The sequence below is a fragment of the Propithecus coquereli genome, unplaced genomic scaffold (genome assembly GCF_000956105.1).
Source record: "Propithecus coquereli isolate 6110/MARCELLA unplaced genomic scaffold, Pcoq_1.0 Scaffold25, whole genome shotgun sequence".
In the NCBI taxonomy this organism is placed as follows: Eukaryota; Metazoa; Chordata; class Mammalia; order Primates; family Indriidae; genus Propithecus; species Propithecus coquereli.
The window spans coordinates 5,801,718-5,817,746 of record NW_012148063.1 but is presented as its reverse complement, the minus strand read 5'-3'; the positions used below and the strand labels follow the sequence as shown (position 1 = coordinate 5,817,746).

Below are 16,029 nucleotides of genomic sequence, written 5' to 3'. Positions count from 1 at the left end.
CTTAATTCTTTGGGAAAATTTATTTTGTAGGTCCCGGCTAGCTAAATACCAAATTTATGCATAAGATAAAAAAGCTCCAGCTTCATTTACCTGATTTTAATCCTCCACGGAAACGAAGAGCATCCTGAATTCCCCTTCCACAACCCACAGAACCACGGCCCATCTCCAGCTGAGTGGGAAGTGTGGCTCCTTTTCCTCGGGGAAGCTCTCTGCTGTGTGTCTGATGGTAAGTATCAAATAAAACTCTGTGATCTGGTGCCTCCCATGTCTGGCCCTTGAAAGGTGTTACGAACTACTTTCTTTTAGAAGGTCAGGGTGGGTTGAGAGATCCACTTCCCCCAGGTCTGCAAAAAGTGGGATCTTCTATCACGGGTGTGGAACATCCCAAACTGCACTGGGTAGAGAAATGATGCTGAATCCCTTGTGGCACCAAACACAGGCAATTGACAGACTAAGCCTTTGAGGCTTTTACAAGAAAACCAATCAAGTCACACACAGTGTGTGACTGCTTATGAAAATGGGAAGATACTCTCTTAGGCCTTATTTTTAGATTGTGTGACAGTTTAGGGCACTGGCCAAAGGGAAGTGTGTATGTATGTATGTATGTCTGAGATTAATACACACGGTCATGTGTGTTATAAGGCCTTTATGTATCATCTAACTTCATCCTCAATAATTCTGTAAGTCTTATGCCCATATTATGGGTGAGGAAACTGAGGTTCAGAAAAACCAAGTACCTTGCTCAAGGTCAAAGAGACAGCAAACGGAGAGCCCGTGCTGTCTTCTTCAATGAGGACATCTTAATTTCAGTTTAAGGAACAAGAATGCAGGAACACGGCAATGTAGGAGGAAAGTCAGCCATGCTCTCTGCCTGATGCAGGTGTTTTCCAAAACTCTGCATCATGGTTAGAGAAATTATTTAAAAAAAAAAGTTCCAAGGTTAATTTGGTCAGGAAATGCTTGGGATAAGCAGGCATGTTTTCTGCCTTTACTATGGTAATATGGATCACAGATCACCCAAAGGAGAGTATGTAAGGAGATGTTTTTGAGATCTGTTTCTTAGAATACATTTTGGAAAAAGCTGGAGTAATACTTCAGTCCCTAAAATCAGATTTTGGAAGAAGATGGGTCTCCTATTTTTGGGACACACTTGATGATCACCTCCGGCCAACTTTCCCTTAGGGTTCCAAAGTGGATTAACGTGGCATTTTAGAGGATTACATGGCTTGGACCATCCTAAAATCAAACCAGGACAGGGAATCTGTGGGCGCCACAGGAGCACCTGACAGCTCCAACTTCAGAACGGGAGGCCTGGAATCAGGACTTTGTCAGGTTCAGTCAGTTCTTGCGTTTCTGAGGGCTGGGCATGTAGCCGGGGGCTTTTGTCCATCCACTCAGGACTCAGAAGCACCCACCTGGGATCCCCAGCAGGACAGGAACTAGATATTCTCGAGGAACATTTCAGAGCTGGGAGGGGCCTCAGAGACTTCTGTGGAGCACACAGGTCTACGGGCCATGCTGCAGGTGACACTAATTAAGTCTTCTTGATTTTAGTTCAGAGCTCTTCTCACCACCTCGATTCGCAACAGCTAGAGCCTTACTCTATTGCTTATGTCAAAAATGAGTGTTTTAGATGCGTAAACACTCCACATTCGGAGTGTTTTCAACGCATAAACACTATTTGGAAGACCAGTTTATTTCTATAATTATCTCACATGAAAGACTAGAATGTAATTGAAACAAGGTTGTCGTTCATTGATGACTCCTGGGGCTAGAACAGCTTGGCACGTATGTAGTACGTGCTCAATACATCTCTGTTGAATTCATGAATAATGTGGCATCTTAGCAGATTATATACTGTTACCAAAAGTATTTATCAGAGTCTTAAAAAGCCTGCCTGACCATGAAGTTACAGTGTACTTCCAGGTTCTCTAGGGTGGTGCGTGGGGTGCCGGGGTGGTGGTGAGCAGGACCTTAGGCATCTGGGCTGTGGCTGTCCAGGTAATGAAGAGAACCAGAACTCAGTAAGAACGTGGGTTGTTTGGACTGTGCATTTTGGGTTCATTTGTAATACTTTGCTTCCTTGTAGGTGAACAGATATAGGAACTGGTGTATGTGGTTTGATAGGAAATGAAAGATTTCCAACAGTTTTTAAATGGATGGATTTCAGGGCAAAGGCTATCTTCTTTTCATAAAAGAGGTAGTTAATAGCTTACATTGTATAAGACTGCCCACATCCCCTTAAAAAAAATCATTCTCTGTTATAACTTCAAAAAAACAGCTTAACTAGTCTTTGAACAGGCACCTTCATCAGGAAAAACTGATTCTGTATCACTCTCAACCTCAAACAAAACATTCCGAATAGCTACTGCTGAGCAGATGCCACCCAATATCTTTTACGTGACATTAAAAAAATTCACTCAAATACCAACAGATTCAACTTTATAGCACCATTCCAAAATACTAAACTTTCTTTGCACCTTTATTTTTATCTTTTTTTGGTACACATTTAAAGTATGGGCATCCTGTAAATTTCTGAAAAGCCTCATAGAAAAAAAAAAACCAACTAATTTTTAGGACAAAGCAATAACTCAGTTTATAGGCAAGATGATCTCAAGCAGGCTGTAAATTCTTCCATGGGCTTCTGTAAGTCTTGATTCTGGGGTGAGAATGTAGAAAGGATGCTATAGTCTTCCTGGATTATTCTAGAGACTGAGTTGCATATCTGCATATAAAAACTTGTTGCTCAATGGTCAGATTCTGGGTACCAGTTACAACTCAAACCACGATAACAACAATCGTTCGTAAAGATTTTACTCTTCTGATTGACAAAAGAATTAGATATTGTATACACCTTTTATTCATACTCTGTAAGAGAGAAATTAGAATAATATTGAATTCCCTCTTACAAATTTCCGTATTTTAAGCTGGGAGCACTAAAATCTGTTCTTAGCAAGCAGATGTATTTAAAGTGGAATTATAAATGGTTTTTTAATTCAACATGTATTTGGCTGCATTGTTTTGTAAGAAGACTGTTTGACTAAGTAATGTGGGAGTTGATAGATGAGAGGCTGCTTGCAGAAAAAATTATTTCTTTCCTTGTGACAGTAGAGTCACGCCTCACACTGATTGTAACTACATGTTCTTGTCTAACTCGTCCATGTGTTACTGGGAGGGATGAGAACAGGACAGTGGTGATGGCGGAGGGCTGGGGATTCTGAGTGTGCTGTGTCTGAGGAGGGGTGAGAAGAGGTAGAGTCAGAATCAGGAGGGGTCCACTAACGGCGTAATTGTGCAGCAGTTTCAAAGAATTGATTGTTACACAATAACAGTCAATGACCCAGGAAGAAAAAGTTTAAATTAGAAGTAACTAGTATTAAAAAGCTACTGTGCACCAGGTAGGAAGGAATATGAGAATAATAATATGCCCTGAAATAGAAATAATCACTTTGCACTATGTACACCACATACAATATAACATATTCTCTTTAACATTGCACAATATAAATATTATACATGGTGGAGTAAACTAAATGCAAAACTTTGAGGCACACAGAAGAAACATGGAATAGATTGAACTTTGATTAAAATTAAGATGGAGTTAGTAAAAGGCAGAATGTTACATTTTCAGGCCAGTAAGCTTTTGAGATCTCACCTCAAGTGGGTTGGCAGCCACATCCCATATATACTGAAAATTATCATACCTCAATGTTATTAGAGTTAATTGCTTCAAAAAAGACTAATTAGCTAAATAATTTGAGAAAATCAAACTGATGCTCCCCACTCTAAAGTAGGTAACCCCTAACGGTCTCTTCCAAACATAGGGTATTATAATGTGAGTACACAGCTGTATTCACCTATTTCTTGTAAATAACTTGGTTACTATGAAACCACTTGAAGGAAACTAGAACAGTATTCAAGAACACCCATCACAGTGCTTAACAAGATTTAATGTACATTTATTCTTAACATGTGGAACATATAAAGATTTTATACTGAATAAATGATATTCATTAAGCCAGAGGAAAAGGAGGAATTTACATCAAGTTTTTTTCTTTTTTTTTTAAACTACATTATCTTGAAATACAAATGTGGATTCTCGTCACTGAAAAATCTTTGAAGTTGTGTTTCTTCCTTTTTGTTGTATTTTTTTCATTTTCTCTTTTTTGTCTGTACTGGGAACCATTTTCTAAATCAATCCATATGCAACCATTTCCACACCTTGATTCATGAAGCAAACTGTGATCAGCTGCTCTCCCGAAATAGAGCATGACTTTATACATACAGAAACTTGTACATTACCCTCTTTTTTTTTTGTTTTTTTGTTTGTTTTTATTTTTTGTATTTTTTCTTTCTTTTTTTTTGGAGATATGGCCCTAATGAAAAAATATATAAAATAAAAATAAAAAATTATTTAAATCTACCATCACTTCGTAGTTACCACATCATGAAAAAGAAACTAAAAACTTTGTACTAAAAAAAAAAAAAAGAAAAGAAAAAATGAGGGTATGTTTAATGTACAACTTCTATATACATCACAGCCCATAGGCAGTAAAAAAAATATTAAAAAATGATTAAAGGAATTGTGAAGAACTGTCATGTGGAAGGTCAAACGCCGGACAGCAGACATGACGGTAGTGGTGAGGAAGCAATTTCCGTTGATCGTTGTCAGGTATGTATTTTCAATCTTAACTTAAAAAACATTGTTTTTGCTCCTAGCCTAATGTAACCATTTTCCTGTGGAGAAACCAGTATCATTTCATAGTTTTGACTACTGACTGACACACCTCCTTGAGCCCCTACTTATATTTCTAGAAATTTCTATTGCACAGAGCTTTGGGTGATGGGATACAGTTTTTTTTTCATTCTCTGAAGAATAAAACACATAGGAAATTGATAATTTTTCACCCTTTTGCCTCAGTGTGGTGAGATTTTCCCATCTTAGCATCTTTAGCTGCAACTTTTTTCTTTAAAGTCAATTCACTTCCCCCCAAAAATGCAATCAACATGGAAAAGAACAGTAAAAAGAAAATCTGTGAAAAACAAAAAGTGACCTTTGAATGCACTAGACAGCAACTTTGGTTAAAAAAAAAAAAGAAATAAAAAAACCCCAAAGGATGTACTTATACACACAGACAGCAAATATTAATTTCATAACTGTTCAAATTAATTATTTCTTTAATTCCCAATTGGTAAATAGTGAATGGGGCAGAGGAGCAAAGATTTTCTTTTCCTTCTTCCTACGCTGGATAAACAAGAACAGAAAACAGCCAGTTATATGCGACCCTCTATCTTCACTCACACATGCTTGCCTTGTCACTTATGTCATAACTGCCCAATCTGAAACAGTACGTCACAGATGACAGATGCAACCAGAGAGTTCAGGACTGCTGATATCGAGATATCCAGCAACCGGCCCTCGTGCAAAAGGAATTCAGAGCGGTTTTCGTCCACTCTGGCCATGGCCAGCAAAGCCTTGGCCGCCCTGCACATCATGTCTACGCTAGGTGGTTCCAGAGGCGGGGGCTGCATGTGCATGAGGTTATGCTGGCTCTGCTGGTACTGGGCCATCGTGACCCCATCCTCCAGGAAGCTTATCAAGTTTCCAATGCTTCCTTTCTGCACAGCAATTGCCCTTGCTGCTAGCGCATCCCCTTGGGCAAGGTTCGATAAAAGCGCCATGGACATTTCTCGACAGACTGGGTTTTTGCGATCCCCAACGTACCTAACTAACGTAGCATAGAATTTCTCCTGACGACTAAATGGAGGAGTGGCCAAGATCAGGTCCACATTGTTGTCCTGGATACTGAGTTTACAGAGGGTCTCCAGCACAAGTCTCTGAGGCGACAGGACCGAGTTGGGTCCCACGGTTGGAAAGGGGTCTTGTGCCTCTGCAGATGGGCACACCATCCAGTGCAGCAAGCCATCCAAAATTGGCAAGCAGATGCTTTCCGTGTAAGCAGACAAGTCTAGCTGCCCAGAAATGTTGGCTAACGTGACCAACGTGTTATCCCTCAAGACCTCGAGGCAGTCCCACCACCACTCGTCCTTGCTGCAGGCCACCCCCTTGTCCCCGTCCTCCTCTTTCTCATAGGTCTGCGGTGCTCGTTTTCTCTCTGGATGCTCGTGGTGAAGAAGAATCAGCTTCCCCAGGATCAGCACCAAGCCTGGATGTTTGGACATTTCGGCATCATTGCCAGGCACAAAGGACAAGCTACGGACGATATTTGACACACAGATGCAGCGCTTAGCCAGTGAGTCCTGCCAGTGCGCAATCGTGCACAGAGGAGTCTCGTCTCGGCTCCTGGGCTCGTCCTCCAGCAGCTTGATGTTCCGATGACTTTTGGCTTGTTGTATACCGAAGGGAAACTTACTGCTTTCGGTTTGGGGCCCAGGGTTTGCATCTTCGGGCAGCGCCCCTGGCCGAGCAGACAGGACGTCATCGATGGTTGCTATGATGCTTTTCTCCTGCTGCTCTTCAGAATCACTTTTGCCTTCCTGCTCTTTCTTTCTGCCTGTGGAGCTTAAAGGGGGAGGTGGGCGCCTGCGAGGAGGAATTTCCATCTTGCTCTCAAAGTGAGTCTGGATGTGCTCCGTGGTGTCACCCCCACCAAGCTGCCAGTGCAGAAGTCCACTGCTGAACTCCTGCACACGGCCCAGCTTGTCGGATCGGTCAACAACAAACAGGTTGTTCTTTTTGACTATCTTTATTGGCAGCTTGTCAAACTTGCTGGCTTGCTTAGGCTTCTCCTGCGGGTCCGCAGTGGTGTCTGGCGCGGGCAGAGCAGTACTGTTCTTATCTTCGGCTTCTGCCTTCTCGCCATCTTCTTCCTCATCCTCCTCGTCGTCCTCCTCGTCGTCAATACATTCAGCATCTTCTTCCTCTTTCCCAGAATCATCTGCCAGAGACTGGCTGTCATCGTTCCTTGCTGTGTTGTGGTCAAGTGCTTTTTGGCTGGGGTCTCCCACTTCGTATTCCATGAGAATTCCAAAGATGTCAATCAGGCATTTTCTAAAGTACTCGACTAAGAGTTCAAGAAATCCAGACAGCTGGAGAGGAGGAGAGAGAGAGAACAGGTGCAGGGTCACGACATCAGATATGACTGAGAAGGTAAACACCCTGAGAGCTGGCAACACGTTTTTATGATTATTGTCACACATGTTTTCATTCCTTTCTGGCTGGGCCATGAAAGATAAACTACTTATCAGTCAGAACTAACTTCCTGAATTTTACGTTATTAACTAAACCGACATCTAGCATGTTTCTTATTTGCTGCTTACTTTCTTACACGACTAACATGAAAACTTACTTTTTATTTTCACATTTCTACTATTCCCAATGAGGGGGTGCTTTGCAGTTCTTTACCTTGTTTTTTCTGATTTAGATACAATGCACTCATTATTAGAAGAGCGGGAATGTAGATTTTATAGACTCTTTTGCCCAAAGTGACTCTGTTTTTTCTATTATTTATCTGAGACTTGCTTGCCAGGATTTTTATGGTTATTATTCTTAGGATTTTATGGTTATTTTTGTCTCAGGTGCCCTAGGTTACCCTAATTTATGTTCCCTATATATCTTTTGGAGAAGATAATTTCAGCAATGTAGTAGCTTATGAATGCTGAAAATTAAAGACAAATCAATTTAGCCCCTGATAAATGAATTAGAATGTTTCACAAAATACAATTTTACATTTCAGTTACTCATAACTCTAGCTGAAAGACACAAAGCTACTATGCAAGAACCACTGCCTAGGAGAACGAGTTTGGTTTCCTTTAAGCAAATGTTTATACCAAGAAATACCCAACATACTCTGTGATTAGCCACTGCCAGGCCTGTCGCCCAACACACCCTCACCACATTCAGGGCCTATGAACAGTATGTAATAAAAAGGATTCCCCCGTGGGGACATTATGCAAATCGGCTATACTTTCATCTCCTACTGTCAGGGGACACAAACGTGGGCTTAGAGCAAACATTAAGGAGGCAAAGCCCAAGCCCCAACTATAAAGTCCATGCTTTTGGGGTCCGGAAGGTACTATGCTTCAAGTGGATTTGCCCTCCCTCTTAAAGTTTACTTTCCCAGGGAAAAAGAGAAAGTAAATAAAGCAATTCTGGTTATGATAATGTGTAAACAACAACGGTTTGCCTAATATAAGAATGAAAGTTAATTATTCTCGCAAACGCAGTATAATTTTTTTTAATACTTATTTTCTGCTAAAACAGACCTCATGCAATGTTTATGACCTTATTAATATACTTTTTGTCAATTGAAAAATTACTTTTCTGCGCTATATTGAAGACTTAAATGAGAGTAGAAAGAAAAAGTGGGAGATTCTTGTCTTATTTCAACAGGAGCAAGGAAATTAGATGTTTTAGCTTTTTCCACTGAAAGTAGAGAATTGTTCATATGCTGTAGGAAAAATAATCTTTTCTCATTTTTATTTCTAAATATTTGTTTAAAAGCCTACAGCCCAGTTGACTCTTGGGCATTTTTCATAAACTTCAGTTCTTTTCTCCTCTAGCTATTATGCTGGAAGCTACCTTAAGCCTAGCTCTGCACAAAGGAGAGTTTCAAGCTCATTAGAAGTAGTGGTAGGCTTTTAAATGACCACTTCAAAATAATCTTGAGAGAGTCAGGAATGGTAGAGAGCAGACCGAGAAACCAGTGTGGCCAACAGTTCATAACTATTTTAGCTGATTGAAGGGTGCGTTAAACTGTTCTCTCTACTTCTATATATTTTATATAAAGCATTTTTAACTTTAAGTTGCTTTTTAATTAAAAGAAAGATGTCAAGTCCTCCTGGAAAGTAGGGTAACATCCCACTGCAACTGGGTGCATTTCTAACACTGACTACAGTCATAACTTTATGTTACATTTTGATTAATTTCCATCGGCCCGCTAATATTCATGCTAAACAACAATTTAACTTTACTATTATCTATTACCCCCCCCCACACACACATAGAGTCAATGCTTTCTTATGAGAAGCATAGGTATGTGTGTATATATATATACTACAGATTAAAGTGGATATCATCCCAGACAACTATATACCGATTAAGGTTGGTTTATGACAATTGCAATGACTAACAATGTTAGGCAGTACCTAGTAACTTGGGCATTAGTTCAAGCGTACGTATGCACTGGTTAATTTTCCAATATTCTAATTTGGTCCTTAGTTGGACTGGTGTTGGCTTACCTGGGAGAGATTGAAAGTAGCAACAGTGCTATCATCATACAGAAGAATATTAATAGTGTCCAAAGCCCACGTACTCTCAGCCAGAAGACCTGATTTCAGGGACATCATCACACGCCACGCCTCAGGAGTAACTGAAAATGGGACAGAACAAGGATATAATTAATATTAACTATGCATAAAAGGATAGAAAGTAACAAAAGAGTAAGAAAAAAGGACACTGTTGAGTTAAACACTGATTTTAAACAAATGCTCTAAGGGAAGAGTTAAACATGATTATTTTCGCATTTTAAATGGAGGTGATGAGCTGCACTAAGAAACTTTTGTTAAGATCTTTTTGCTTTGTTGGTTAAATATGAGCCAAAAGTGCTTGTAGACATGGGAGTGGTTAAGCACAAATGATCCTGTCTCATCTCTGGTTTATTTCTTTTAGTCACCCAAGAGCCTGAAATGATATATCAGATTTTTTAATAACTGAGTCAAACAAACAAACAAACAAACGGGTATCTGTCTTCTTTTGCCTTCTCTAATCACAAGTGTCTCAAGGTGGTGTCTTTGGAAGGCTGCCAAGTATGTGGAATATAAAAGCAAAATTTAATTCTAAAATAGCACATCCTCAGATATAAAGTCTTGATTTTCCTATGCTGTTTTCTTCTATTTCTTGCTCCCGCCCTCAGAACGTGCTGTTGACAAATACTAGCACTTTGATGGTTCAGATTTTTCAAGAGTGTGCTCAGGGCCAAGGAACAGGAATTAGAAGGTCTGTCTTTTTTGTTGTTTTCCCTGTCCCTGCCACTAAAGAAAGCAGATGATCAGATAAAAAGTTGCTGAGATTTGCCCCCCAATGGGGCTGGGAGAATAGACTCATCCATATCTGAATTTTCAAAGGAAGCCATCTCTGGAACCCTGGCAGTGGAGCGCGGCGTGAGCTCGCGGTGGCAGAGAGACCCTGCTTATAGCTCCCAGCGCAGCCCCGCTCGGCCGGGAGGGAGCTCTCCAGGCGCCAGTCATGGCCTCATGTGGGGGAGGGCAGCAGGGCTTTTCCACCTTTACTTTAATTTTTTCTAGTTTTTAAGTTTTCCAAGCTAGGCACATATACTTTTATAACAGAACAGTCAAACTTTCTTCTTAAAATAAGGGACACAAATTTCCCTAGGTTGAAGACAAATACTGCATAACATGCACAAAGAATTTTTTTTTAAATTTTAGATATAACGCACAAATATATGCATCTATATATATATATTTTTTCTCTATAGGACGGTGCTCAGTATCTGCCTATACCTTTCTCCCCCACTACCCCTCGTATATGAAAAACTCCTTGCTTTTGTTGTCTCTCTATGTCCTTAATGTCCAATGACTGCAAACATCTTTAATATCATTAATTTAATATCTTTAATTTTGTAATCACTGCAAATGATTTTAAGCCAAGGGATTTTGAGATTTTTGAAAAATTTTTTCTTATACAACCAAGATTTATTATTTTCCTTGCTGTGTTAAAAGTATTTCCAAAATAATGCAGAGGACTGGTGTGTATTTCCAGACAATCCAGATCTCTGATTAGCATTCAGAACATGCCACGGAGGGTGAGCAAGCAACACCAGCATTCGGCTGACACAGTTCCCTGGCCCCGACCACCCGTGCCTACGGATGACGTCAATTCTCTATGCCAGAGCAGCATGTTCCAAGTCACGTCATCGACCGATCTGCATGTCACATCCAGGCTTCGACTTTTTCCCAGGGAAATTCACTGTATGTTGTTACCAAATGACAGAGTGGCTTGCTTTCAAATTTTCTCAGCTCACCTTTTGCATTTCATTAGCCTTACAGTGGGTCTGCCAGGCACATATGGCAGAGGTTAAGTGGCCTGGTTAGGGTCGAATTTTTAAGCCCCAAACATGGTATGTAATCACTGAGGATTCCCTCTTACTTGGAGCTCTCATCTCACACACGAGTCCTGGAAAACTACCATTTGAATCCAAGTTCTCCTCTGGCAGCATTTCTCAATTCAGATAAGCAGCTTCCAACTATTGCTCCTCTATGAAAACAAGCCCTGATAATTTCTAGTCACAACTTCATCCCTTTGAGATTAACAGGACCTACATCTAAACGAAAATTAAAATTCTACACTGCAATGGGGATTCATTTCAGGGACAGAACCTTCGGAATTCTTACCGATATCTTTTGAGGTAATCTTTCGCCTTTGTTTCAAGACTGGCTGGGAGGCTTCCACTGAGCCGGGAGGAAAGGTGATCTCCCTTCTGATGGGGGGCGGCTGGGGGGGTGGCCCAGAGACCTGGGATGCGGGGACTGTGGGCATGACCTTCTGCATCTTCATAGAGGGCAGGAAGGGAGACTTGCTTGGAGACATGCGGTTCTCCAGGGAGCGCTGGAAGGACGCTGGGCTGGGCGCCCTGGAGATATGATTTGGCAGTGACGGTGGCGTTTGGTAGGCCGGCTGCGGCGGGCGCGTGATGGGCTGCATGGAGGCTGAAGACGACATATAAGGCTGACGCTGGCTGACGTGAGAAGGCCACGGGCTCTCGTGATTTATCCTCTGATCAGGTACCATCAGATCGTCCGTGCGGCTCATGCCTGGATAAGGAGGGGCCTGCGCAGGGCCGCCTGGGCCCTGCCTGTTCTGGTAGGGGTAAGGCATGTCATTGCGGGCTGCCCACATGTTCTGCTGAGGCCCTTCACCAGAGGACGACTGCATCGGGCCACCCATCACCTGCGGCGGGACCCCGTGCGCCTGCACCTGCCCCGGGGCCTGCGCCCTCTCTCTGCTGTAGGGATAGGGGTACTGTGCCTGGACAGGCCTCCTGTCGGGTCCCGAGTAGGAGCTTCCGTACTGGTTGTACATCTCCTGCTGCTGGTTGCCGTACTGCATGCCGTACATGTCTCCCTCATGGCGCTTGGCTGGAGGCCCATACATGCCGTCCATATGGCGTTTGTAATTCTGAAAGTCACATAAAGACAAATCATACTGATGTGCTCTTACAGGTATAATCACGCATACTTACATTGTGCAAAACAGTTATTACCTGGTAGAACGTTCACTTCAAAATGAAATGGGAAGCTCCTATAATAACTGAGAACAAACAATTTCTGAACTATATTTCAGTATTATATAACACCGTGTCGCACACTCAGAAGAGGGCTTCCAAAGTTTGTTTTCCTATGCTTGAAACATCGTGGGAAGAAAACAAGTCTCCCCTCCTCTGGCTGCGTTATTGGGACAGTATGGCGTTGTGACTACCACACAGGCACACACTGGACAGGGCCTTGGAGCTGCACTAAGATCCCATCAGGAGGCAGAAGGATTAATCTCACAGGAGTGCACTGAGGATTCCGGGGGCCAGCTTGAAAGCCCTGGGTTAAATGGATTTCTTAGGCCTTACTTTGCAGAAAAGCCTCCAAAGAGGACTCAGCTCCTAGGCCTGGACTGTGCTACCTGACATCCACCCCACGCTTCCTGCCCTGACTTCTGGCTCATCCAGGTCAAGACTCGCCCATGGAAGTCTGCTGGTCCCAGCTCTGACAGGGACAGCACAGTACCGGCTACTAAGCTGTCCTCCTGGGGACGCTCTGAGGGACAGCACTTAATCAGGGAGGGGGAACCTGATGGGAGGCAGTGAGATGCTGAGGTTTTCCTTAGAGTTCTTGAAAATTGTTTAAGATCAGTTGGTTCAATAATACAATTCAGTGTACCTGTACAGTCTAGCAAAATTAAATAAATAGTTAAAAGCTACTTTGTAATTTAAAAATTCTGAAAACAGAAACAAAAACCCCCTCTATTTTGCAAGAGGCCTTGGCCCTGAACGTTGTTTAGAAACAGCAAAGTCCTATATGTCTGGAAGCCACACCGTGAAGTGCAGTTCTCTGCAACAGCGTTAGTACTTGCAAGGTGCAGATCTCACACAACTCAATCTCTCTGAGCTGCAATGGAGAACCAGTATAAATCTACCAAAATATACAGTCATATCTCATTTTTAAATAGCCAATTAACTTTCACTATTAGTATGTAATATTTTGTTACTTTTTATACATAGTCTCTTTAAAACATTGACAAATTTCTGTTCTAAAATGACTTTTGACATAATAGTATACGCAATAAACATGTTTAAAATATACTTAACTCTAACTTGGACTTGTTATTATTTACGAGGATGGATACACTTAACTTGTAACATGTATTTGTTTCAGGATTCAAAAAGCTATTTTTAATTTACTGACTTCAACATGCCAAGAGTACTTCCTAGCACTAACTATATTCTGAATACTCAATAAATGCTAAACATTTTTGTTATACTTCCTAAAAACCTTCAGAAGTAATACAAGTTTGAGTTTCAGCCTCCAGGACAGAATCAGAGAACATGGAGCCCCACGCCCACTCGCCAACTCACCGGCTGCTGTGGGTACAGGCCCGGCTGGTGCCCTCCATATGGCGGCTGTCCCGAGGGAGGACCTTGGCCTGGATACTGCTGTCCATAAGGTTCATGCCTAGAACAAGGCATTCAAAGAAAACTTAATTTACAAAACTTCAGGCAAACAGGGAAACAGACAATCCATTTCTGGAAGCTACACCCCTACACGGCACTGCCTCACCCTTTCCCTACACCCCTTTGACCGAGGCACTCTGAGCAGCAGCTGCGCTGTAACTTTCAGCAAAAGGGACGGGAACACCCATCGTGGGAGCAGTGCCAGACTCCTGGTTCGGGCCGTGGTTAATAGGTGCCGGAGGAATACCGGTTGGACAGGCAGGCACCCTGTAAGCACCTGTCAAAGCCTGTGGCCTCTGTCTTTGAGGTGGAAGCCCCACCTACCACTGAAGTTTACCCTTGGAAGTGTCACGTGATGTGATGTGAGGCACTAACGAAAGCAAGAAACAACGAAAAGAATCTAAGACTCAAAAGAAATATTTCTAGAAGAAGTACCGGAGTATGGAAAATGCTTCTAGTTTTCACATTCTCATCATGAACATAAAATGTTTAATTTTTAAAAGGTAATATTTCAAAATTAACCCATGTGATACTGACTTAGCTAATCATTATATATACAAGTACTTGAAATTTCAAAGTCCAGTGCTCTAAAAAGCTATAGAAAAGAATAGCGAGGATGATTTAAATATACTTTTATCAAATCTTAAAATAGAAATGAATAATACATTTATTTTTCAACTGCTATTATGTTGAGAAATTATAAATACCACCAACAGCATGTTTTAAAAGGCAATAGATTTGGAATTTTGAAAAATAAATTGGTTTAAGTTACTATATTAAATCCTGTGAGAAAGAGAATAATTGGACTGAATATATTCCTAAGCTGATCAGAGAATAATAATAAGGAAAAATAAAATAAAATTTTAGACTATCACATGTAGAATAGACATGGGGGAAAGTTTTTGCTAACTACTTTGATACCCAGAAGGAAGCTTATAGTTAGGAGGAAATAAATAAAATTTGACATGAATAACATTTCAGTTAAACAGCAAATAGTATTTTTCAGAACAGAAAACAATGAGGCAAACCACTCTCTCTAAAGTGATATGTATGGAAGGGCCAAAATAACTGTTCTTCTAATCTCATCAGCAAAAAAAACAAAAACACGAAACAACAACAACAAAAAAACCCCAAAAACCAAAAAACCAAAATCAGTAGCTTTTCCTGGACCCTCAAAAACAAACCAAACCTAACTAAAATCCTTGCTCCAGCACACTAAACATTACATAATGGTTAACTGATTAATGTGGATATCACAAATAAATATTTGTTACATTATGGCCAGGGTAAGAATCAGAAGAATAAATTCTTAGGTCACAATGAGAAAGCACTGTGTCACCTCAAGCATGGATGGCTATGTACTCTCAAGAACAGGCTCACAGAAAATGCCATAAAGAAACCTTATATGGTAAAACAGTGATTTTTCAAACCTTCTTCCCCTTTTGTATTATACTCAGGAACGCTTTCCGCCGATTAACCCTTCCCATGACTCCTGCGTGTGCCCTGAGGACGGGCACAGGCTCTGGCCCAGGTGGTCCCTGAGCAGAACCACCACACCCGATTCTGAAGGATGTGATCCGAAAGCCAGCCCTGTCCCCAGCACGCCAGTGTGGCTACAGTCAGAAAAAGGGCCTTCTGTTGCACCTCTATCTTATTTTCTTTAAAAATCAGAAATATTATAATAAATCCTTGTTTCTAATCCTGTCTCTTATTACGGAGGCCGAGAACATACCAACAAAGGAAGGGGTTGCTGTGATAGTAAGTACCAACTCAGAGGGACAAGTAGGGAGCAGTTTTCTGATGACCTTTCAGATATTTCAGTGACTTTCCTCTATCTTGTTAAAAATCAATCTGCATCAGGCCTGCAGCCTGACTTGCCATTTTAATGTCAAGATGACTTCCTTAAGAAAGGCTCCAGTAAGGCCTGTGCGGTGGGTGTTCTCAGAAATGTTAATTAAGGAGTTTAAAATGTTCACAGGGAAGAGTTGGAAACATCTGAAAAAGCAACACCCAGAAGACTTTTCCAGAACACTGGAAGCCTAATGTGGCCACCACTGCAATAGACATTTCCCTAAGAAAGAAAGGCAGGAGGAGGGCGGGAGGCCCTGTGCTAAGAGCCAAGCAGTCTGGGAGCTCTCAGTTGAGCCACAGCTGGAGTCTACAGCTGCCTGCCTGAGGACAAGGTCCTTGTGGTGCTGTAGGGCCATACCCGACATGCCCTAGAGATCCGCAGCAAATGCCTCCCGATTAACTCCGCCAGGAAAGCAGACACTGTGTGTTGTCGGTGGCTCAGCCGCCGAAATGTGTATGAGAGGAAAGCGCAGGTGCT

At 41.6% G+C, this 16,029-nt stretch overlaps 1 protein-coding gene across 3 annotated transcripts in view; it reads right to left on the bottom strand.

Annotated features, from left to right (window-relative positions):
• Positions 1-2,435: 2,435 nt before the first annotated feature.
• Positions 2,436-16,029, bottom strand: part of ARID1B (AT rich interactive domain 1B (SWI1-like)) — a 398,242-nt gene continuing 384,648 nt past the window's right edge. For 2 of the 3 annotated variants that reach the window (XM_012646845.1, XM_012646846.1), the window contains 4 exons: positions 13,605-13,701; positions 11,374-12,157; positions 9,202-9,332; positions 5,155-7,050 (listed from right to left, as the gene is read on the bottom strand). In XM_012646845.1, the coding sequence (XP_012502299.1) occupies positions 5,326-7,050; positions 9,202-9,332; positions 11,374-12,157; positions 13,605-13,701 (2,737 nt within the window). In that variant the 3' untranslated portion in view covers positions 5,155-5,325. Of the gene's footprint in view, positions 7,051-9,201; positions 9,333-11,373; positions 12,158-13,604; positions 13,702-16,029 lie in introns of all 3 variants that reach the window. The other variant, XM_012646847.1, reaches the window with a different exon arrangement.